A 25,968-nucleotide genomic window follows, 5' to 3' on the forward strand; every position below is an offset into this window, starting at 1 on the left:
AAAATAATCAAAAAGTAGCTAAAACTAAGCTATATTCCTATTTTGTAATGTGGCTCAAAATAAAAATAAACATTTTGCAAGAGAAAATCGAGATATTTTTTGATACACACATACTAAACTATTTTTAAAAATGAGATCATTGCTACGGTAGCATCGTTTTGTGCAGCACATTTTTTTCAACTTCCACAACCTAAAAAATTATATATACAGTGATACCTCACATTAATGACACTCCTTTACAACAGACGCCTCTCAATACGGACATACTTTTAGTTTCCCTTGAATCTTCTATTAATAAACCAAAATCGCAAAACAAACACTTGACAGTCATTTTTGCCCCAAAAGGTTATTTTTTACCTGTTCCATCATTTTTACATTATCACCATTTTTCTAAATTAGAAAAAAAAAAAAAATATTTCTGCTTTAAATTCTAAGAAAAAAATATGCAACTTTTCATCATTTTCCTGTTTCCTTTAATCTTTGCAAAGGAAAGAGAGAGAATGCCACTGTTCATGTGAAATATTTCGGACAGCAGCATCTTTTGATCTTTTCACCTGGAAGACACAAGTTACGAGACCTCATAAGTTGAAATGACACCCTAAATGCTCTCAATACCTCTTCCCTATTGAAAATTTCTTTCTTCTAGTCAATTTGAAGACTGTATTTATCACAGCTGGGTCTTAAAAATAAAAACAGAAATCTAGTTTATAACTCTTCCATAGATATAAACTAGTTTATATCTATTTTGACAATTGATAGTCCGGGCCTCCTACCTTACAGCTATGTTTTTTTTTTTGTGCATCTTGTACCTTTCAGGAGGTATTAATTATGTTTCCTATCAAGTAATATAGAGGTGTTAGGGATGTAAACCTAATAACTGAATTCAAAGGAGGACTAAATGATCACATGACTCACTTGGATATCTCTGTAAATAAGAAAAACATATTCATTTCTCTGTAGCTACATCTAGAATTATTAATTATATCAAACTTTTTCATATATTCTTTTTGTGTTGCAAATAAATATTTTTTAAAGCTTAAATATTACTTAGAAATATCACTGTGTTATTTCTAAGTAATTGAAATTATTCTAAAAAAAATTTACAGTGTTTAACTTAGTTATTAAGGTACCCTTCCCATAAATAGGTCCCAAAAGTGTCTGGTTAACTGAGGTTTCACTGTGTATATACATATAAAAAAAAATGGACAATCACTCAAATTTTCAAATAAAAAAACTGAGATAGGAACAAGTTGATCAGAAATGAATTTAAAAAATGTGTTAAATGTTTAACTGTTAATTTTGCGTTAGTGTACAGATAGCGAGAAATTTCGGAACCAGAGTTATCTTGTATTCGGTTTCTCAATATAAAAATAGATTGAAATAAGTTTTTAAAAAAATTCATAATAAGTAATTTCATGCAACAATAAATTACTTCAAAATAAATTGTATATAATGTACATGCTAATAAATTAACAATTACAAAAATAAATAATAAGAAAACCAAGAAACTAAACCATTACTTAAAGTAAATGGACCTCCAACAATGCTTTCAATTTTGCAACAAATGAAAAACAATGTTTCCTACAATTCAACGCTAAAAGAGAAATAAAATTCTACTCGCAAATATTAATAAGCTTATCCATTTAACACCACTATTGGTAATCGGACATATTAAGAAAAAAAAATTCGACAGCAGAAATGCAGTTTTTTTCAAATGATGATGATCAAAAGTCTGAAACAAGATTAACCACTTGTTTCAGACTTTTAACAGTTGAATTTTGCTATTTTTACTAGCATTACTAAATTGAAAAAAAAGTTAATACTCAAAACTTTCAATTCTTAAAATATATTATTTAAAACCTGTACTTGAATTTGTAGAAATTGAGGTGCTCTAAATAGACACAGATATCAGGACAAAATTTTTTTTAAAAATAGTAATTGAAGGACTGTTTCATAGTATTGTTTCCAGATAAGCATTTGCAAAAGTCTTGAAATTCCGCCAGCACAATACACAAACATATCTTGTCATTGTCTACATGAAATCAAAGTGTTTTCTTTTTTAAATCAAAAACAATTTTTATAATGCTCTGGAAAATTCGGAAAACTAGCATATTTCATTGCTTTAATATATTCAATTACGGAAAAATTTTTTTTGCATATGCTTATAGTGACAAGCCTGTTATAATGACAATCTCATCAGCTATTGAGATCAGTTTTAATCATCTACAAAGCTATGGCTATTTTTTTTTTCTGAAAGTATTTTTAAACAATTTTGACGCTTGTAATAGTAATACATGAAGTAAAAATAAGAAGGTTCAATCTGAATTAGGATACAAACAACTATTTATTGAATATTTCAACCAAGCTCTTTTTTTTTTTCCTTTCAAAACCATGTACCCTATTTTTATTTGAACAGTTTGACAAAAAGTGAAATAATAATGAAATACATTTATTAGCTGAGCGTACAGATGCAACACAAGTAACTGCGAATATTTTACTCTTGCATGCAACCAAGTATAGTTTAACATACAGTGTCTATCATATTGAAAGATTATAATCACACAAATGACTAGATAAAGTAATACAAAAAAAAATTTTTTTTATATGTATATATAGTATGCATAGCCTATTATGTACACACTACATTAGTTTATTAAAAAATAAGGGTATTTCAGAGTTACAAAATTAAAACTAATACCTAGTCAGATACATCAACATTGTAAAAAACTAAATGGAAAAAAAAAACGAAGTATTTTGTTCCAAAAAAACCACCTCAATCCATTTTTCAGTACAATGAAACCCCATAATTCATAGAAATTTGGACAACAGTCTGGATCAGGGGTCCCCAACCTTTTTGTACCTAAGAGCAAATACCAGAATATCGGTCGAGTGGCGGGCACCATTAATTTTTGCAAGATAAATTTATAGTTGGTAGACATAGGAAATAATATACACTGCATGTAATGCACAAAAAATTTTATTTAACATATGAATATAATTAGTATTAATATCCTTGAGTAAAATAAATTATTACGAAATTGCTTGAAAAACATACAAAGTATAAGAGTTCATATATTCAATTCGCGAGTGGTCAGCTATATTTTGCTTTGTGCTTATATCTGTGGGAATGGAGATCCTTTTCCTGGCGATTTCTATTTTGGTTAGGTTTATCATCCATATTGAGAAAGCAAAACAAATTATATAACGTTTTATGGGAAAATTGAAAACGGAAATATTTTATTGTTGAGCACAAGTAGCGGGCGCACCTAAACCGATCGAAGGGCGCCATGGTGCCCGCGGGCATAGGGTTGGGGACCCCTGGTCTGGATTATTAAACATTTCTGCGTAAAAAAAAAAAAAATGTCCAATATAAATAAAAGAAATATACTGAAGATTTTTAGCAACACAGCTAGAAGCATTTAATTTTGCAAACTCTAGCACTTCTCTTTTTTTTTGGAACATCCCATCATACACTTAACATGAATTATGGCATTTTATCTATCATTTTTCACAAAAGCTTATTAAAATTTGCATTAATAAAATTTTGGTACCATAATTGAATCTAGAATTTGGATAATACTATGGAAATAGGATAATAATTTTCATGCTGCACACATTAATAATTTATAACTGTGTATACATGAAGTATCTAATATTGTCATTAAGTGATCACTTTTTGGTATTACACTATTAATTATAGAGCTAATTAAGCTTTCGCAGTACACAAACCATACATATTTGTTAAAACTTTTTATTATAGGATATTTTAATAAAATAGACACTACCATTATAATCTCTTTTTTATTCAAGTATTACATCCATTTAGCATTCTCTAAAAACACTTCTGTGATTTTAATTAAAAATGCCTTTTCTTTAGCATAAAAAAAAAAATCTGAACTTGGGTATTATTTTTATGATATTATTTTGAAAACAATACACAAATTTTTTTTCTTCTTATTTTCTAACTGTAATACAACTCAACCAAAAAACACGTTATGTACTGTTGGTCTTTGCAAACAAAATAAATTAAACTATTTACAACATTTACATTATTACACTTATTCATTTTAAAAAATTGAATGCTTCTATATAAATTTGAACTGAATAGGGTACATGGAATCATATAAAATAAAAACAAGTAATGTAACTTAATATTTTTTTTTGTTGAAGATTTTATTAACCTAGATTCAGATTTTAAATGTGGGTTGGTTCAGAAACTGAATGCCTAACGTGAAATTTTACCTAAATCAAGGGTTTCAAAAAATGGGCTGAGATGGTGAGATGGTCTTGAGATCAAATTATTCTATTAAACATCAGATTCTTCTAGTATTTAAAAAACAAATAGTTATAAAAGTAGAAATTCATTTCTTAAAAATGTAGAACAAATAAAATTCAACACACTTATTAGTAATGAAATTCTAAATTAAGAGATTTTTCTTCTTTTGAAATTACTTTTTCTTTTAAAAAAGATTATTATTCTTTTTACTTCAGACAAAATTTTTGTGAAAATGGAAGTTGAAAAAATATTTTGACTATAAAAAAAGTTTATTAACAGAAAATTTTGATTTAAATAAAAAAAAAAGTTTTTCAAATATTACATTAAAGATGAGCATTTAATTGAAACTTTTATTACAAAATTTAAGTGCAATGAATTTATACTGCACTTAAATATGGTATGCATTTTAGTAATAAATGATTTTTATTGTGTTAGAAAAAAATTTAGAAACTTAATCAGCAAAAAATCAAACAATATACAATAGTCAATAATTATTAATAAGAGCATAATGATAAGCAAAATGATTATTTAAATACATACGCTATACACTTGTAATGCATCACATAAAGAACTAGGCGATATACATACAAATACATGAAAATACTTAAATACAAAATAGTTTTTAGTACAGACAAATAATATACAGATTAGACCAAAAAGTTCTTAATTTAAAAGTTTTATAAACATAAAATACTATTTTATTTATGTATAATATATCAAAATATACAGTTTGAAGGAAAAGACTATTTTTCCAAATTTTTATAACTATTCAATGAATAAAAAAATTGCATGATAAAAACAGATTGTAAGACTTAAAAGTATTAAAAGAAAGTTATAAAGCACAAATTATGGAGATTTTTTAAAGCAAAATTGTAGTTTAAATAGAAAAACTTTTGAAATTAATTTTAATACATAAATATTAAGGACTCACTTTAAAAATGGTTACCGGCACCAGTTGTTCTTTATTTTACCGAATGCTTAAAAATTTATAGAAATCAATAGCATCACCTTACAGTAATGTTTTTAAAAGGATATTGTTAAATTTAAAATATTATTCCTTTTTTTCATTTATTTACAAGAATAAATAATAATAAAATACCAAAAATTCAAGGAACAGGATATCAATATACATAATTAATAGCACAATGCTAAAACTATTTATGCATTTCTCAATATTATATTTTGTGAAACAATACTTTTTTTTTACCGGAATATCATGTTGTATATACAAATAGATTTTTATATGTTAATAAAATATTAAACTTTCGAAAAAATTCAGGGACGCTTATCCGTGACGGTGCTCTCCTCAAATCATGAAGCTGAATTTCTGAATGAAATAATATAAAACGGATATGTTTTCCACAGTAATGTTAAAATTTAAAATAAAATGATTTGGTATTCCATTAATTACACTTTTTCTGAACAACAAAAAAAGCTTTAATATACCTAACTGAACAAGGAATAAATTAAGTTAGTGGGATAAAACTTTTTATTGATAAATTACAAAAAAAGTTAGTTAGTAGATCAGAAAATCAGAGCTTTCTATGTACTTTTTTTTTTCTTCTTAAATCCATTTTGAGAGTTAATATCTGCAAGAAATACTGAAAATCCAGTAGCATTTATGCCTGAAAAATACTTGCTATTGTTAAAAAATTTTGCTAAACTTAATGAAATTTTGTTTCTTAAATAGAACTTTGCATATTTTTTGTATTAGCAAGCAATTATTATCAATAATGATAATTGTTATTAATAAAGATGATTATTATTAATAATGATCTTTAACTATTGAGGAATAAGTACAGTTTCCTCAAAATGAAATATTGAAGAAAAATAATTAAATATTTTTGAAACACACTATATAAATCACAACTCAGTTTGGTTAAAAGAAACGAGGGTAATTGGAAAATGTCTTTTTAAACCATCAAACTGACAAAGTGAATGCATTACAAAGTTCATAACAAAGTGATAGTGTGGGCACTTTCAACAGCATCCACCAGACTGGTTTGATCCCTGACCGCTCATCGGCATGTTAGGGTTGGTGGGAGAATGTTGTGGTCCAATTTTAATTCCATTTGCCTACAATAAAAAGACCCAATTCAATCATTTCTACAACAAAAGAAAATTTTTTAAATAACTGTGATGTCACAATAGGCATTAAATATTTCCTAGCTTTTAAATTTTTTTTAATTTCTTAAATATTTTTAATCATTTTATTAGATTTTTTATTAAAACCTATTTAATTTTTATTACATTTCATATTATTATTTTCTTTACAATCAATTTTAACGGCTAACTTTTTATTTCAATAAAAATGTAAAACTTGATCAACGACTGTCGCGACTCAATCGAAAAAAAAAATATCTATTAATAACTCTTTATTTCTTACCATAAAATTTTTTCAATTACATGGTTACACTAATTTTCACAGTCTTTTTGACAATTAGCCATAACCAAATTATTTATAAATTTAATATTGATAAGGGGGCTATTTTATCTTTGGCTATTTTATCTTTCGATAGATCGCCAACCATGAATCTTTTCCATGTTCTCAACTGTTCATTGGGAACAATTCACTTACTTTTACTCTCAAATTATATTGGGGGGGGGGGGGGATTCAGCCTCTCAGTTTGAATTTATAGCTTTACAAAAATTCTTGATGTTAAGAAAATGATTCTCTTGATCTTTTCTTTCATTTCATTATTTCTAATTATGGCCATATTCTCTAAATAAATCAATTTTTCTCAAATTAATCTGTTTATTTTTCTGGGATAAATATCTCTTCTTCATAACAAAATTAGAATGTATCTCAAAATGCCAAAAATTATACTAAAATTTTACAAAGAAATTACATCCACGATACAGCAAAGAATTTGGACTACACTGCTTTGAAAGTAGTGCTTGCCTTAAAAGATAAAACTAACAGCTCCCACAGGCCAACCAAGTGTAACAAAAAACTGTCAGCCACTGGCTACCCCATCACTTTTTTCGTCAAAAATTCACCCCATGAGCCTTTAAGTATAAAATTATTATGCATTTTTTAAAATATTCTACAAATTAATTTATTTCACACTTGTTTATCCAAAATCAAGTGAATCTAAAAATATTTAACATATTTTCAAAAGTGTCTCAAAAGAAATGCCATACATCAATAATATCAGCAGTTTTTTTAATTGTTTAAAATGTAAAATTTTTGGTAATTGTTAAAAATGCTACCAGTGGTCGGTAGCAAAAATTTTCCAATTATCTCATAGAATAGCAATTTTTTAACTGAAAAATGAGCAAGTTTTTTATTTCTTAGCTTCAATATACTGTAGAGATAAAGAATTATGGGATAAAACTTAACCAACTTGTTTATTGTTATATCAGAGTTTGAAAGCATAATTGGTCTGTGACTACCGAAGTGTGATTTTGAGTAAAAAAAGAGGTCTTTACAAAAAACAGTTAAAAGGATTATAATTCATACTAATAAAGCTAGCTTTTGAATTTTTTCTTGCAATTTAATGGACGCTAAAAAAATTGCCTAAAAATAAACATTTTCAAAAAATAAATATGAAAATATTAGTTGATTAAATGTTTTTTATTTATTTTGATGTCAATGATATTTGATTTTTTTCTTCATTAAATTCTATTATTTCTATTCAGTTATTTATAACTTATATTTAAGCTAACTTGAATCTTTAAACACAATAGTTCAAACAGAATCTATTTCCTGAGGAAACTTGGGGGAAAAATTAGATCTTCATGACTAAGACTTAGTGTTATTTTAAGCACAATTTAAAAACTTGACATATTTGTGAATTAACAAGTTATAATAAATGTAAAAATTTCTTTAAAAGTTGCTTATTTCTTCTATTTTACTTTTTTTATTGTTTTATACATTAAAAATGTTTTATGAAAATAAACAAAAATAAATTTAACATTGAAATCAACGAAACATATATTTATTTATAGAAAATTTAAGGAATAAAAATAAATATTTATAGCAAAACATGGCTGCAGAAAGCTTTTTTTAGTAAATAAATCTTTGTTTTAATTTTCAAATAATCATTCGCCTTTAACCAGTTATGGTTAAAGAAAATGTGTAAAAAGAAATTGTGGTTTGATACATTCAGATCTTAAACATCTTGAATCAGTACCTTTACACTTTATAATTTAAATGTCAGCTATCTTATTGTTTTTTAAAACTTTAATATAATTACAGTATACTCTCAATATCTCAAAGTTGAAGGGAGGCTAAAAGATTTTTGAGATAACAAGTTCAGAACTAAATATCTACAAAGAATATATTTTTCGAATATATTTTTAGAATAGACTTAGAATATATACTTTAGAATATATTTTTCTACAAAGTAGAAAAATATATTCTAAAATATTTTCATTAATAAGTAGAACCATGAAACAAAAGAATAATCACAATTAAATATGTATGTATAGTTGAATATAGTTGAAGTCTAAATACAAAAATGATAATTTTAATTTTATAGTTAAGGACAGAAATAATTATACATTACATAGAAAATAAATGGTTTACATTAAATTCATATGATTTTTCCGAAAAAATTCATTTCCTATTTCGAAAAATATTCAACATAACAAAATTTTATAAGAAGACCTTTGACATAGGTATTCAAATTAACATTAGGTGCATAATCAGGGTGGCCACTCAAAACAGATTTCAAATTTCCCTGATTTTTCCAGGTTTTCCAGGTAAAAATCTTAAAATTTCCAGGTTTGTGTTTTTTAACTTTTTTCTTATAAAGTGTAGGATGTGTACAAGAAAAGTGTCTGTATTATAAAATATCTTATTCAAAATGTCATTTTTTTAAACATATCTTGAAAAAAATCTATTTTTTTACAAGATATTTTTTATTATTTTTTAATGTTCTGGTACAACATTAATTTTTAACAAATTAAGACGTGGAGAAAATATGCTTAGCTTGCAGAATATATTGTTTTTATTGAATAATTTTAATTGCTTTTATTGAATTTAATGTGATACTTTAAGTAGAATTTGCTCAAAGTGTACCAACAAAATGACAAAATCAGAATAACCAATAAAACCTTGGACAAGTATTGTTTAATATATTTTCATTAAGGAAAAGAAAACCGTTTCAGGTGATTATATATCAATAATTTTTAATAATTACGGTGACTCCCAAAAGTGCTCACTCACTTATAACTTATATTGAAATAGGAAATAAAAATTCAATAATTAAAATGAATATTTCACAATGGGTATTTGATAATAAGATGTATAATCTATTCTTAGCAAAACTGCACAGAATATTTTAAAAACAAAGCAAAAGCTAATTTTTTAATCAAATAGTAACAAAAATTCTACCCCACGAAAGTAATCGTACATTTAAATGTTTTGGACCTCAGAATTAAAATTATCGTCAATTGCTTTTTTTATTTAATTATTTTTCATTAAATTTCTTATTTCTTTATTAGCAATTTAGTATCAAACCTATAATAGCAAAATTATATTTTAACTTTTGCTTGCTAACTCCGTAATATTTTATTTTATCATTTAAAAATGACTTGTGGTTGTAATAAAATAGACCAAATTTGATTATTTGTCTTCATAAGAGGTAAATCAGTGATGAATATGTTAAATTAGTTTACTGTATTCAACTGAACTGTGCAATATGTGATAAAATGCTTAAAAGAAGGACTTCATATCAGAGATTAAAATTATAAATTTTGTGGAAAAATTAATAAATTTGCAATTGAGTGTTGTAAAAGTTTCTGCAAAAATTTTAAAAAAATATTCTGCACGAATTTCACCTGACAAAAAAAAACTAGTTACACGTATTTTCAACCTTTAAAAGCTATTGTAGATGCTAAAGGAAACACCACTAAATGTTAATTTAACGAAAAATTAGATTTACTAATAGACTAAGTTTTTTCTTTAAAAGTGTATGATGACTTTTGTGGGATCAAGTTTTTGTCACTTTTTGATGATTGATTCTTAAAAATAAACTTTTCCTTTGTTTTTAAAACATTTCATATTGTCATTTAAAATATTTCAGTTTTGTTACGATTCGAACACATTTTTTATCATTAAATATACATTCTGAAACATTCATTTTAATTAATGCATAGTCTTATTTCATTGAAAGTCATAAAGTGTATCAACAGTTTTGTGAATCACTGTAATTACATTTCAATATAAAGCTGTACTATATACTGCATTATATTGTATTTCATCTTACCAGTGCTTTTTATAAAATTCACTGATCATATTTTCCTTAAACCAATATCTCAAGTCAAATTTTTAAATAACGGTATTTTGAAATAGCATTTTTATTTTAAAAGATTCAGTATAAAAAAATAAATGTCAGAAATGTAAAATTGTCTAATTTTTAGTTCTATACTCTATAGAAGAAAAAAAAATAGATAAAATTCCTTAAAATTTATACTTTCTTGATTTTTTTCTTATTTAAAATTAAAACATTTAAAGAATTCCAATCTAAACGCACAGTTTTTTAGTTTAGCATAGTTAATTGTTTTTGTTTGTACAGTGCAGAACTAAAACACTAAGTTTCGTTTTCCTTCTCCTGACTAAACACATATGAATAAAAAAAAATATATTTTATGTATATATATCATTTAACATGTTTCCTATATGTTCCTTATTCATTGTTAGCTTTTTGAGGTAAAAAGAGGAATAGTTTTGAAATATCATCTCTGGAATGCAAGCAACATTTACGAACTTTCGATATTATGATAACTATACAATTCGAATTTTTAATCAAAAAACTAATATTTACCAACAAAACCGTAAAATTTGATATCAATATATAGTTAGTTCTAAAAAAAACTTCTTTCAAAATAAAAATATACTATAAAAGGTTAAAATGAAATAGAAAAAATTAGCATTAATGCAATAATTGTAACAATTTGTCGAGAAACATTGCTGTTAGTGACGGGGGGAAATGCGTGATTGGTTGGCTTGCTGAGAAAAAATAATTTACAGATTTCTTTGAATGGGAGTTCAAAAGCTTTCAGAAAAATAGTGCAATATTATTATTAAATTATAACCAATTAACTTTTAGAGAATTTAATAACGTTAAAAATACAAAAACATTTTCTCATTTTGTCAAAATAGAAAAAAATTACCACTCTCAATTGCGAATAAACTTGAATCATTGTGTGAACAAACCCACGGACAGCATTTAAAAACCGAATCCACCATAATCTTTGCTTTTCCTAAATTGCACAGTCCCATAGTCTGCATACTACATTTGCATGGGAGAATTTTATGTTGTATTCTAGTTTAACAGGGTTATAATGGAGCAAATTTTGAAGAAAGCAAAGTAGATGATATTATAACTGTTTGGAGATACATTTCTGTCTAAAAAATGTGGGTGTAATGGATAAGAAAATTAGCAAATAATTTAAATTAGTGAAATTAAAAAAATATATAAGAAAAAATTTCCAGCTTTTCTTTAAAATTTCCGGGTTTTCCAGGTTTTTATCCATATTTCCCTGATTTTTCCAGGTTTATTCCAGTATAAAAAAAATTCCCTGATAATTTCAGGTTTTCAAGGTTTTCCAGGTGGGTGGCCACCCTGATAATGCCAAGAGAAAAAAAGTTTTTTTTTTTTTTTTTTTTTGACATAACAAGGTTTTTGAGATATCAAAAGTGTACTGTAGTTTGAAAAGCATTTTAAATTTTTTCTTCTTCACATGTTAATTGGTGTGTTTTCAATTAATAGTTGGGATCAAGGTGTAGCCTGTGAATTGATCATTCAAATATAACAAGAAAAAATTTTAAAAGAAAAATTTAATTATACCTCATTGTTGATGTCGAAAACTCCTTCTTGAATTTTCTCATATATTTCCTTAGCCGTATTTATGAAAGCCTAAATACAAAAAAAAGTGAATATAATTTACACATACCATTTTACAGATATACTGAAATACCTTATCATATCTTTATTTTCATAAAAATAACTATAAGTATACAACCATTCTTCAACCAGAGGTTTATATGATGCTCAAAATGAAAGACAAATTTTTAAAGACCAGGGAGAAAAAATAGATAATAACCTTGTAAGAAGCAATATTGAGGAAAGCCTAAAAACAAAATTAATCAATGAATAGAGTTACCCATACTATTCAAGCACGTTTTCAATGCTTAAGAAATATTTTCTCATCCCATTTTGCACCAAATACACTGAAGTACCTTACTATGCGTATACTGTTCTTTTTAAATAGAAAACTATCTTTAACTAAAGTCCTCAAAATGCAATCAGCTAAATTCATACATTTTGACCAAACTATAAGTGAAGAAGAAAAATGGATAATATCTCCACGAGAAAAAGAAAACAATGGTAAGACACAGAGAAAAGAAAATAGCAAAACGAACAGAAAATAGCAGGTTATTAAGTTTCCGGTTCAATTGACACACAAATGCAAGACATTTCAGAAACACATAAAGTTAAGAAAAATTTTATACTATTTTCTAATAACAATATTTTAACATTCCATTGAAAATCATTTCTCAGCAAGTTTAATCCACTGCGTTTATAAGAGCGAAAGGAAAAGATCAAAGGGAAATTATAACTCATTAACAAACTATACAATAATACCCCATTAATAGGTAGATTGTTCATCTAAATTCAAGCAGCGATACCTTGACTTCGCTGGCTTTTGCGTTAACGCAAGACACAAATATAGGATGAAGTACCATTGCTGCTATAAGTAGCTACAGCATACATTTGTTTCTGAAGAGATTCAACAATGGAAGCATTTACAACATCTGCTATTTCTGACATAATAGCAGCAATTTTTGTTCGTTCAGCACCATATTTTTTTGCAACATCTCTTTCAGGGAACATTTTCCTAAATAATTGGCCCCGCATGATCTGTGACACAAGATAGATTGAGATCTACAATGTATGATGCAGAATACACATCAGCCCATATTACTCCAGACAAGTTAGCAATGATTATTCACCCATATTGACGGCCGCAGTTATGTAATCCCATATATCAGAGGTCCAACTAGCTCATTTTGCAGAGGCACATATCCACTCTTATTGGATACCGATAATCTGTCTTTCAAGTGATTGGCTCCCAAAAACAACCCAATTACAACTTGTCTCTGACTCATTTTTTAAGTGAAGAGTTTCATAATTGGTATTTAAAATTTGTAAATCTTTTAATTCGTAATTTACAAAAGAATATTGTTATTTTAATTTTTTTCTACTTAAAATATGTAAGAATAGTAAATAAATATGCAGCAGTACAATTTCAACACTTGCACGAACGACCGCACAATTGGATAAAATACCGTACCTTGCACGGCAAAACTGTACATGTTGGCAGGTATGGCAACGAGTCCAATAATGGTGTGATAATAACGAGCTTGACAAAGCAGAGTATTCTTTTTCTGTCTATGATTATTTTACGAGCCACTTACTAAGTTTGCAGTATGATGTTGAACACAATAACTCAAAATATGCAATTCTAATAAATATTTAATTTTAAACTCAGACTTTTAATAAATACACAGTTAAAAATATAATTAGTTTTAACTCTCAGAAAGAAAAAGATATCTGCAACCAAGTCATGATTAGGATTTCATCCAGAGCAAACCTATCCCTTCATTTCAGGGGAAGTGGAAGAAACTAAAAATGACTCATATTATAAAATTAGCGATTAGTATTATTAAATTAATTAAAATTTAAACAAGTTAATATAGTACCAGAAAGTTTTTCACAGATACTGTAAAAAACTTTTGATATTTAGTTTAGATTTGTACAGAATTTTAAAATCTATGTATATATCATACACAGAGCCGGATTATACCTTTCGTAGGCCCTAGGCACAGCTGTTTTCGGGGCCCTTCCCTTCTTCCCCCACTCCTCCCCTCTTTTCAAAATATATGCTAAAATTTTCTTGCATATTTTTTTTTTACATTTTTCTTACTAAGGATTTTAATTTATAAATTTGTTTATCGAACTTTATCTGCAATACCGACATACTGCCGATATTGCAGTTGATATCGATAATACGTACCATTATGATTAGCTCGATCGATAACTATGTAAAGGTAAACACTTCACGTCAACAATCAATTCAACAACAAACCAGCAAAGAAAACAGTGAAATTGATAGTGAGATTAATTACAAGAAATATTTATACTACAAATAGCTTCATAGTTTTCATGATACTACTATGATAACTAAGTGAAGGAAATTAACATTGTCAAAAGTAAATCCTTTGAAATTATTTATAAATGAATTTGCAAGGTAGGTCAAATGTTTACCAATAGAAAAAAAATGATTTAATACTATTTTAATAAAATGTTAGTCACGTTTTGTCAGGAACGTATTACGCCATTTTAGATGTACTAATTTCAGAAATGACTAAAAGTCGTAAAGTTTACAGTGATTTGTACGATAATTTCGGTTTTCTTGTTCACAAAAATCTGTCAGAATCTGAGATTAAACTAGAAGCGCAAAATTTGGTGAAAATTTACTCATCCAATTTAGAGGAAAACTTTGTAGATGAATTTTTACTATTTTCAAATTTGTATGAACATAAATCTGCAATAGAAATGCTGAAGGCTCAAATTAAAGATAAACTTGTGAATACTTTTCCTAACGTTCACATTGCATTAAGAATATATTTGTCGATTCTTGGATCAAATGCAGAAGGAGAAAGACCTTTCTCCAGATTAAAATTGATAAAAAATTATTTGCGTTCAACAATGAATCAAGATCGTTCGGCATCGTTCGCACTTATGTCTATTGAATACGACATTTTGCGTAGTTTGGAATTCGACAGCATAATACAAGATTTCGTTGAATCCAAAAATCGCAAAAAAGTAACATATTAGATCATAAGATTATGCAAAATAATTTATTACCGAAAAATATTATATTATTATTTGTATCTTCATATTTTTGTGCAAAATACACTTGTTGTTTTTAAAGCTAAATTATTTTTGTCAACAAATTTTTTTCTCCCAAGTTTTTCGTAGGCCCTAGGCACGTGCCTAGTGTGCCTATAGGTTAATCCGGCCCTGATCATACATATTATTTAAGTATTGAAAGTATTTGATTCGTATTTGAAAGTATTTGATTTTAAAAATTAGTATGCTAAGTATGAAGTTTGTTAATTTAATAACATTGACAAAATTTATAATGATATTTTAAAAATTGTATAGAGAATTATAAAATTAGGTTTTACTATACTCTTTTATGTAAAATATTGAAAGAAGAAGTTAGATTTCACTTGTTATATGAAGGTTGTACATTTAATCCTGTTATTTAAATCAGATTACATTTATAAAATGTTTTAAAAAAATTTTCGTATTTCACACCTCGTTTCATATTTTATACCTCTCATGAAAGAGTTTCTTCCACTAAGGATGGAAGTAACCTATTTCTCTTATAGTGTTTTTTCCCCCATAGAAAGAACTTGGCAACCCTGAACCACATAAATTGCAACTTTCTCACTTCTCCATAATAACAATTTTTTTTTTTAAAACTCAGGAGCAGAATTATCTATACTGTTCTGCAGTAAGACTTTTTAATAATTACAGATGTTCTGTAAGCATTGTCAAAAGTAAATACTCTCACTATTAAAACTATCATTTTTTTAAAATTACAAATAATTTTATTTTTCAAACTAAAAGAACCTACATTAATTTACATCTATTTAATCAACAAGAAATGCCTGCAGGTATGAAAGTGGTTATCAGGTATGAAAGTGGACTAAAATAAAAATGCTGAGCTTTTACAACACAGACACTGGGAGGGAGTGTTTTATGTAATACTGTGATATCAATAAGATATATAAAACCATAATTTCTAACTTTGCCATGAGATTTTTTATTTCATAATAAAAGTTGCAGAAGCATTTTGACAGTGAAATTTAAATTTTTCTTGAATCTAATTTTAAACTTCTTAGACCACAACTAAATAAAAGAAAATGAATCAGTATATAAGGCTTAATAATCATGATTTTAAACTAATTGCCAGTCAATCATTTTAAACTAAAACAGTCACAAACTTTCACTTCAATATCTTCTGATAGATCGTTACCAACAGTTTTGACTGTTTCATTTAACCAATCCAACTTTAATTTATATTTTTCAGCTGCATACACACTTTGTGTTCGTCTATCAAAACTTCCTTTGTTAAAATACATTAATCTTACGATGCACCGCATGAAAAAAACACAAGTAAATAAAGTATAAAAATGTGCATGGTTAAACACAGGAACGGCTAAAAAATACACATAACCCTTTAACAGTTAACTCCCAACTTAAGTTTAGATACAACTTCGTCAAGGCAGATACTGAGCAATAAAATCTTTGTACAAATTTGGCCACATTAGAAATCAGTTAAAGAATAAAGTGCTACAGCTTGGTAATTATGAAATTAAAAAGCTTAATGTTTAACAATAAAACAAAAAAATTATTTACCTCTTCAACATTAGCAGCTGTCTTAGCTGATGTTTCCATAAATATCAATCCATGTTCTCTCGCAAAAGCTTCCCCTTCTTCCTTTTTAACTTCTCTACGAGATTCTAAATCACTATTCAAAATTCCATTCATGTTAAGAAACTTATTTATACATAAATCAAATGATAAAGTAAGCATTCTAAGAGTATTTACAGCTAGTTAAGTCTTGACAAAATGTTTTTCAGGCAACTACTTTAGGTACAAAATAATCAAATTTTTAAATTTAGAGGAATTGAGAAATTTTTTTTCAATAAGTACATTCAATGTTTCTGCTAGTTTGGAGACTAAGAGTTCTCGGAAACCAAGGCTTGTTTGTGTATTAGTGGATCCCCCCCCCCTTTTTTTAAATCAAAGAGTGGGTCCTAATTCAAAACAGTATAAATCCAAATTTAAAAGATACACATGAAAACTAAAAATTTTATGTTTTAAATTTTAAAAAAAAAGTCTAAAATCCCCTGAATCTTTATAAATTACAAACTTTTATGTTAAATAAAATACATTTTCAATTTAGACAATGTTTCAAAAATTAAAACATAGGTAGAGGGAAAAAAAGTCTTCAAAATATATAAAAATATATAAAAATAAATACATATAATCTATGATATATGAGTAGATGATAAATTCTCTCTCCTTATCCATCTAATATGCACATTTATAGGTATTCTACCAATTGGTAGTCAAAACAAAAAAGAGCAGTATTTAAAGAATCAAAGCTTTACATTTCATAAAATTAATCAAACATTGACACTGAGGAAAAGCAACAATATAATTTTATATCAAGGAAATTATTTTATCCTTCTCATATTAATACAGTAATGAAAAAAAAAAATTTTTTTTTTCCTTTTCAAAAACCTAGCCAATATGAGTAGGACTCAGTGGTGCTGGTTTCATTTTCTTTCCCCTGAGATTGAAAATCAAGTGTAATACTCTATCAATCAATAGAATATCTATAAGTATTTAATTATTGTGTCCCGTCAACAATTCTTGATGCATTTGTGAAGCTATAAAGAATAAGCTGAATCACTGATTTGTACAGTGTGCAATAATAAAATCTGAATAACTAAACTATATGCTTAAAATTTTTTAGTTATTATAATTTAGCTATTGCAATTATTATAATGTTCACGTAAAAGTTACACAACATCTTTAAGATTTAATGTTAATAACCATCTAAAAAACTTAAAATCCTTCCTCATTTATGGGCAATTCAAATGCATAAGTACAGAAATAACTACATTTTTCAAAAATAAAATACCTTTTATTTCCAATTAACATTATCACCATATTTGAATTGGAATGTTGTCTGGCATCTTCAAGCCAAGTAGTAAGGTGGTTGAAAGTGTCTCTCCTAAAGAAATAGATAACTAAATTAAACATCACCTATGTTGTATCTTTACTCCAGCGCCATCTACAGTAACTATTTTGTAACACTCAGAGTAGCAATAAACAAGCTGTCATAAGGTTGTAATGGTGCTCTCTCTCTTGTCGTATTCCAATGCTAGCATTTACCAGATTTAGAAAAATAACTAAATTTAGGTCTTACCAGCGATATTACAGTCCACATTAATTAGAAGGGAATATTCATGGATAAATTACCCCCCTTTTGTTACCCCGCATCAACAACAACCTATGAAAAAGAATTTTTTTTTTTTACTATTTTGTAAAAAAAAACATAGCCTATGCTATTTGTTATTAGTAAAGAAGCACTTTTTAAAAGGGATGCAAGGTACAAAATTTTTATATCAATTGATAATAGCTACATAAATAATATTGTTCTTATAAATTTTAATATAATAAGGACAATATCAATGAGTCTGAAAATTAAAAGACTAAGTATATGAACAATAATTTTATATTTAAAAACACATGAAGTTTAACACTTTTGTCTTTTTTGAAAGAATAATATTTAAAGGTTTACTTTCTTTGATGAGAATGGATTTTAAAATTATCATTCTATATATCAATATTCAAATGAATCTTCAAAGTAAAATTCTTTTAACATTTTTCGGTAGCAGAAAATATTCGTAAAGAAAAACATTAAAAAAATACAATGGGATAGAATTAAACTCATTGAGGTCTGAATTAGTACCTCTACATTTTCGTATTTTAAATGTAACTATTACATAACTAGTTTTTGAAAGTTTGTATTACTCTAAATTGAAATTAGTTTGTATTACAGTGATAAAATTTCTTAAACTAGTCAAGAAATTTTTCCTATTAGTTTTTGATTGTAAAGCAAAGGGCTGTTCATTGACTATTTAATGGCCACAGGTTTGTATACTCCTTTTGTAATTTGTTGACATTAGCAGGAACAAAATTTCAAAAAGGACAAAAAAAAGGGGGGACATTTAAAAATTTAAAAAAAAAAAATTAACATTGATTTGAATGCAGTATAAGCTAATAATAATTTACAGCAAGTTTTTTATACTTTTAAAAAAAGGATCGTCACATCCAAGTCAAAATGCATAATATATGGAGAAATTTATATATATTTTAAATTATCTTCTAATAATTGAATGATGGTAACTTACTTTTAAAATAAATGAGAATACAATACCACATAGAAATAAAATTATTAAGATAACAAAATTGATTATAGTTTGATTGACAAAAAATAGCTTGATGAAAATCAATCAGTGAATGACTCTTTAACTGAAAAATAAAACTTGCCAACACTTCATTTCAATCTTTATCAATTAATGGATTTAAAACTCTTAGTGATTAGCAGGGCTACGATGTAATGATAGGTGCATTTTTGGTTACTTTCTCCTCTATAGGGGAGCATTAAAATTCATAATTATTTTTTAGATTTTTCGTTTTCTTAGTCATATTTTATAAATTTTGTTTGATATTTTTTTTAAAGCAATTTGCTTGGGAATTAGTTTTTTTTCTTTATAGTTTATTGTATATTTTGCATTGGGTCATGTATTTAATATATGCTCTTATAACATATGATGGTATTGATCCTAAGTTTTCAAGATATAGCATTTGAGAGAAAGACGTTTTGACTTTAAGAATACAAAAAAGATTTAATAATACAATGTACTTATGATGTTTACGAAGTTTTTTACTTACAGTTAATATATCCTTATTTATCTTTATGAGGTGACATTCATGACATTCTATTTATAAATTACATTTTTATTTTATTTCTTATTAAATTCATAAAAAAAGAACTTATAACTGAATAAGAAAACAATAAAAAACAAGGTATCAAGAATTTAAACGGCATTATTTTGCATCTAAAGGTTATTTTTGATGATAAAGGTTTCTTTTTCTGCATTTAAAAGATATTTTTCAAGAATTTTTAATCTAGCCCTGATGATGATTAGTTTCACAAAATTTACGGTAGTGTGATTGTTCAGATATATAATAAATATAATCCTCAGGAAAAAAACAAAAAGTAAATGAATACCTAAAAATTAGAAAGAGATTGGTAACGAAAAAGAAAAAAACGATTCTACAGAAGGATCTCATGTTTGTATTAATTATGTGAGTTAAACGTTTTACCTAGTAATATCATAAACCAGCAGAGCTCCAGCAGCTCCTCTATAATAAGATCTTGTAATTGAACGAAAAGCTTCCTGGCCTGCCTAAATAATATAGTTCTACATTAGAAAACAGAAAGATAATACAATACAATAGTAATAAAATAGATAAAGATAATAACAACAGTAATAAAATAAAACTTTATATTAAAAACTGACAGTTTTGTCTTATTTGGCATGCATTAAATAACTCAACAAATTACAATTATGAGATTTAATAACAAAATAAATTAAGTAAAATACAGTATGATTAGAAATAGAAAAGACTTCTTAAAATAAATTTTTATTTCTTAGAATTCGAAAGCACAAAATCAAAGCTTTCTGAAATTCCCTTTTATTTGTAGGAAAATTAATACTAAGTATGCAATTCAGAAAGAGTTACAGCATTTGGCTTCTTTTTGAATCATGGAAAATTAAAAAATGTAATTTTTGTTAGTTAAGAGGCATTTTTGCACAACAAACACTGTACAGTTGACATTGCATGACTTGCGCTTTCAGTTTCGTGTTAAAAAAACATATTCAAATATCTCATAAAAAAGTCCTTATTTGTTAAAATTTGATGTTAATTAAATGGATACCAAATGATTTACTTTAATCAATTAATTTACAGATTGTATGAATTTTGCCTTAAAGGAAATAACTAGAGATTGCTTATTGTCATTTATGCCATATAATAGGCATCTTTGAAAGTTAAAGAGCTCTTATATTTGAAATTGAGCGACCTTGATACTTTTAAAATCTTTTTAACTCACAATAATGCTAATTATTTAGTTTATGCTCTCAGCCAGGGTGCGTAGCTAAATCTTTCAACAAAAAATAAGCACCTTTAAAGCACTTTTTAAGCCCTCAAAAAATATTTTTAAGCACCATATACATTAAAAAAATGCTAAACAGTTTTCATGATCGTGATAAAATAACTCGTTTTTAACAAAGACCTCTTTTCTTGATTATATAAGCTATTAAAAATTGATCAAGAGATTTTTCGGTTTGAATTCACAGGGTGGAAAATGAAGCTAGAAATTGAGAATACCTTGTAAAATGCAGCAGAGTTGCACATGAGAGTGCAGTATTTTCACTATACGCACATTAGGACAAATCAAATCCGTAACATGATTGGCGCTTTCATACGCTATGGACCGATGGTATGCTAAAATAGATTGTGGTTGAATGAATTGTGAAAACGTCGAATAGAACAATGCGAAAAGCATGCTTTTGTATAACACGAGGCAAAAATTGACCTGGTAAAGAAAAAAATCTAATTTTCGAAAAGGGAAAATTAAGCACTTTTTAAAAACACTCAATGAAAGAAGCACCTTTAAGGGCTTTTAAAAAATGTAAATCGAAAATAAGCACTTTTTATAAAAGCTACACACCATACTAAGCTCTACACAACACATAAAATATTCACGAAAGATTAGATTTAAGATTTCAATTTAATGAAAAATTAAATTTTTTTTTTTTAATTTTTACTTCCATCTGTTATCAACTAAGGCTATTGTATCTTTGTTAGTTTCAGTTTTACCCAGTATGTTTGTGTGCTCAAAATATGTTATTCTAATTTTAGTTCTTATTAAAAACATTAAATTATTATTAGTAGCGCTAATGTGTCATGTTTAAAAAGGAATTATAATCAATTAACTAAAATTCACAACCAGCAAGAGGAACAGAATAATAATTTTTTTTATTTATCAAGTAACTGAGAATGACTGGACGAGGCATAGATAATGAAAATAACCATCTCAAGCAGTTGTTTAAATATTTTGCAGCACAGGTGATATTCATTTACATTCTTTTGCAATAGCTCATGGACCAAGTGGTCAGGGAAGTTAAGACTCTGCAATTTTATGAATATCAACATGGCAAAGTGGTCAACATTAGGATCCAGCTCTTCATAACGACAATTTCAACACTACTATTGATGATTACTCATAGGGGAGGGAAGATTTGTAAAGAGGAGATAGTCGATCATCCTTTTATTTTTGTATTTAAAAAATTGAAAAATCAATCAAATTGAAAAATTTCTTATTACATGAACACCAACATTTTAGTAGTCATTCAAATTAAAAATGTGACTGCTCAATTAAATAGTAATAATATAATAAAATATATTTCAGCCCAAGAAAAAAGATAACTTTAATGGGTCAAGCATACTAAAAAAGTTGGAGATCCTTTGAAATTACTAAACATTTTTGAAATAATTTTTTAAAAAATGAGTCTTTAATTTCCTTTTGGTATCCTTGAGATAGTTTGCCATACTTTTTATAAACAAATGAAATATCACTTTTTGGGAGAAGAAAAAAATAAGACAAAGACGAACATGCATATCTTTACTTTTAAATGTGATTATCTATCACTAAAACAAGAAATGAAAGAAGCAATTTAAAGAATTTTCGAAATAATCAAGCTACACAATAGAAGATTAATTAGAAGATTAATTAAAATATTAATTAAAACTTTTAATTAAGATATAAACTGAATACTGGTAATTAACATTGTTAGTAGAATAATTAAAAAAAATAATAATATCTTTATATTACTGTATCCCATATTTGAAGCTTGATTTGCTTTCCATCAATGGTTATCATCCGAGCGCCAAACTCAACACCTACAAAATAAGCAATCTGTTAATAAATTGCTAAAATTCAACATTTTGAAACAAATACACGATAAAACAAGCATACAAAAATTTAAATACATAAATACTGTATGAAAAGGAAAAATAAATATTGCTAAAACAATACATCCTCAATAGCCTGAATTTTCAAGGGCAAGGAAAAAAAATTGGTTTAGCAAAGGTCATAATAAAAAGTAAGATTTAAAGCTACTTCCTGCAATGAAACACATTACTCTACTAGAAGTCACACTGAGAGCCAGGGTGGTTCAGGGGATAGAACGCTCACCTCCCAATAAGGTGAACAATGTTTGAACCCCAGCGACCACTGGTCGAAACAGATTCCGCACTCCGCTTGTACCAACCACGGTGCTAACACGAAATGTCCTCAATCATGGGTTAGAGTCCTCTTGCCGTCAGGCTAACTGAGGGAGGTTTTCGTGATTTTACTCTCCATGTAACGCAAATGGGGTTAGTTCCATCAAAAAGACCACCATGAAGGCAAATTTCTACCAATGCTTGATCCAGGAGTTCCCTTGTCTTCTCGATAGAGTTCAAAATTACAGAGCTACGGAATTGAACATTAGTGTAGTCGTAAACCAAAAAAACTGGGTCGGCTGTTCAAGAACGGTTATAAAATATAAAAGAGGTCAACCTTATAATTACTAAATTATTGTACAGTATTCAATATTAATTCTTAATGATCAAAAAAAAAAAAAGAAAAAAAAAAGAAAGAAATTTACCAATAGTTAGATCATGGACTGGTTGAAATCTTTTATCTGTAAACTGGAGCAAAAGGCAAGATTTCCCAACACCTACAAATTAGAATTGAATAAATAAGTATAATTACTATAATAAAAAAAATAATTAAAAACCATAAAATTCAAGAAAATGAAATTTAAGACATTACTTGAAAAGTCAATTAGGTAGCAGTAGGTTTTTTTCTTAAAATTAAAAATTTAATTACTTATGTCAGACTATATAGTACATCATAAAAAAATTTCACAAAATTTTATCCTACACACAGTATAATATAAACTAATTTCAGCACTATATAATACACTATAAATTAATTTCATTGTTCAATAACTTTAAGCAAATAGCAATGAATGTAGCAAACAAGTAGTGCGCAGTGGTTTTGATCAGCAAAACATTAAATAAAAAATTTTTTTAGATTACCTTGTACAATCTTTATGTGCACATATTCTAATAAAATTATTAATTATTTTTTAAAGGACACATTTCGTTTCAACCTGTTTTACTTTTGCATACTCATATATTGCTAATTAATTAATTTTAAATTTAAACATATAATATTTGCAGGATTTTTTCTTTTTACAGAACACATTACACATTCAAAAATTTTTGACTAATCAATATTTGACTTTGTCAAACATGAGTAGTCTCATTAAAAAAAATTTCTTGGTCTGAGTGTTTTTTTAATGATTTATTAATTAGGCAACCTACATATAAATTCTAAACTAACATTAAAGATAGAATCACGTAATATACAGAAAAATTTTTCAACTTACGTGAAAATTTTTTAAATGTCATTAAAAAGGGTTATTTTTTTCCTTATAAATGGAGTCCTCAACAGAATGTTAGTTTGTGGAGAGATTTCCATATCGTGATTTGTGGCAGAATAATCGCCAAGTCTTGGCAACTTCTGAGCAATGCCCCCACAAGAAATTTAAAAAAAAAACATCACAGAAATGTACCAACTTGAAAGATATAACTTGTAGCCACCTCAGGCAAATCTCAACATGTTTTTTTTTATTTTAAAAATGTGCAAGTTTAAAATCTATTTAGCACCTTAACGATTGTAGTTGACAAATCGCGATTTGGAAATAACACCGTTTGTAGTTTCTCACGTTTTAGTAGCCTCAAATTTATATTTCTAAGAGCTTTTCACAATTTGTGAAGTAGTAACTTTTTAGACTAGCTGGTTTTGTAACTTACTAATTTTCATGAAATCAATATCATTTAACCTGATTAACTTAAATACTTTCAATAAATGTATAGTGCTCAGTGTATTTAAGCTATTCAATTTTAACTTCTAAATTTTGAACCTAATAAAGAAGACAAACTTTCAAATAAAGTATCAGAAATTTTATAAATTATTACATTAATACGCAGAATTTTAAGTAATATTAATTGAGTCATGCATTATAGATGCAACAAAATTTTTTTAAGTTAGATTTTTTTTCCTCAGTTAAACCTTTTATTGGTAAAATCAATCATAGATTTAAATTCAAGAAAGTACATTAAAGTCTATAAGTATAATATATTTATGTAATTAAGTATATTCATAAGAAAAAAAGTATCTTATGAATAGGGACACTGAAATAAAAGGGGGACATTCCCAAAAGCAGGCTCGGAGCAATCCAGCCTTGCTTCTATTCAACTGTTCAAACTTTAAAAATTATCAATAATAAAATAAAATTATTTTAGAGTACAAAAATCTTTTACATATAATATAAAATTTACGTCTCAAAATTAGTATAAGGTGTTAATTATTTATATGAAATTGTATTTGTTCCTTCAACCCAATTAAAAGAAATCAGGCAAACTATTTCTATTGCTTAGAATTTTTTTTTAAGGAAAAACAATTTTCAAGCAATCTCTGTATAGTAATTAGATTTATTACATGGACACGCATGACGCACAACATTACTCATTGTACACATATGTCAGACTTATCAGAATAAAATATAGACAAAGATTACAACATTCAGAGTTCTGATCTAATAAATACCTGTATCTCCAATAATTATATATTTAAATAGGTACGCGTAAGACATATTAAAGTCTTTGTTAGGAAAAAATTCTTAGGGAAGTTCTTTTTTCACTTTCAGCAACAACAGCAACAAATCTGTCCTTAGCCTGAATCTGATTGTTGCCAGCAAAATGATCCAATTTAATTTGATAAGCCATTAAATGATAAAAAATAGTTTTTGTGGCTAAGCATATTGCATGAAATTAAGTATTATGAAAAGATAACTATTGAGCTATGACCAGATATTATTAATAGCTATTTTAATCAAAAGA

General features: G+C 26.8%; 1 protein-coding gene across 1 annotated transcript; it reads right to left on the bottom strand.

The window, feature by feature from the left end:
- Positions 1-3,731: 3,731 nt before the first annotated feature.
- Positions 3,732-25,832, bottom strand: Rab2 (RAS oncogene family member Rab2). The gene is made up of 8 exons (XM_016056969.4): positions 25,676-25,832; positions 23,664-23,735; positions 22,847-22,914; positions 20,272-20,354; positions 18,017-18,109; positions 16,723-16,834; positions 12,076-12,144; positions 3,732-6,352 (listed from the first exon to the last, which is right to left on the bottom strand). The coding sequence occupies exons 1-8, from the start codon at positions 25,719-25,721 to the stop codon at positions 6,257-6,259; spliced, it is 639 nt and encodes a 212-aa protein (XP_015912455.1). The 5' UTR covers positions 25,722-25,832; the 3' UTR covers positions 3,732-6,256.
- Between the last annotated feature and the right edge of the window lie 136 nt (positions 25,833-25,968).

The sequence above is a fragment of the Parasteatoda tepidariorum genome, chromosome 10 (assembly GCF_982258835.1).
Source record: "Parasteatoda tepidariorum strain Cologne lab strain chromosome 10, Ptep-v5.0, whole genome shotgun sequence".
Classification (NCBI taxonomy): Eukaryota; Metazoa; Arthropoda; class Arachnida; order Araneae; family Theridiidae; genus Parasteatoda; species Parasteatoda tepidariorum.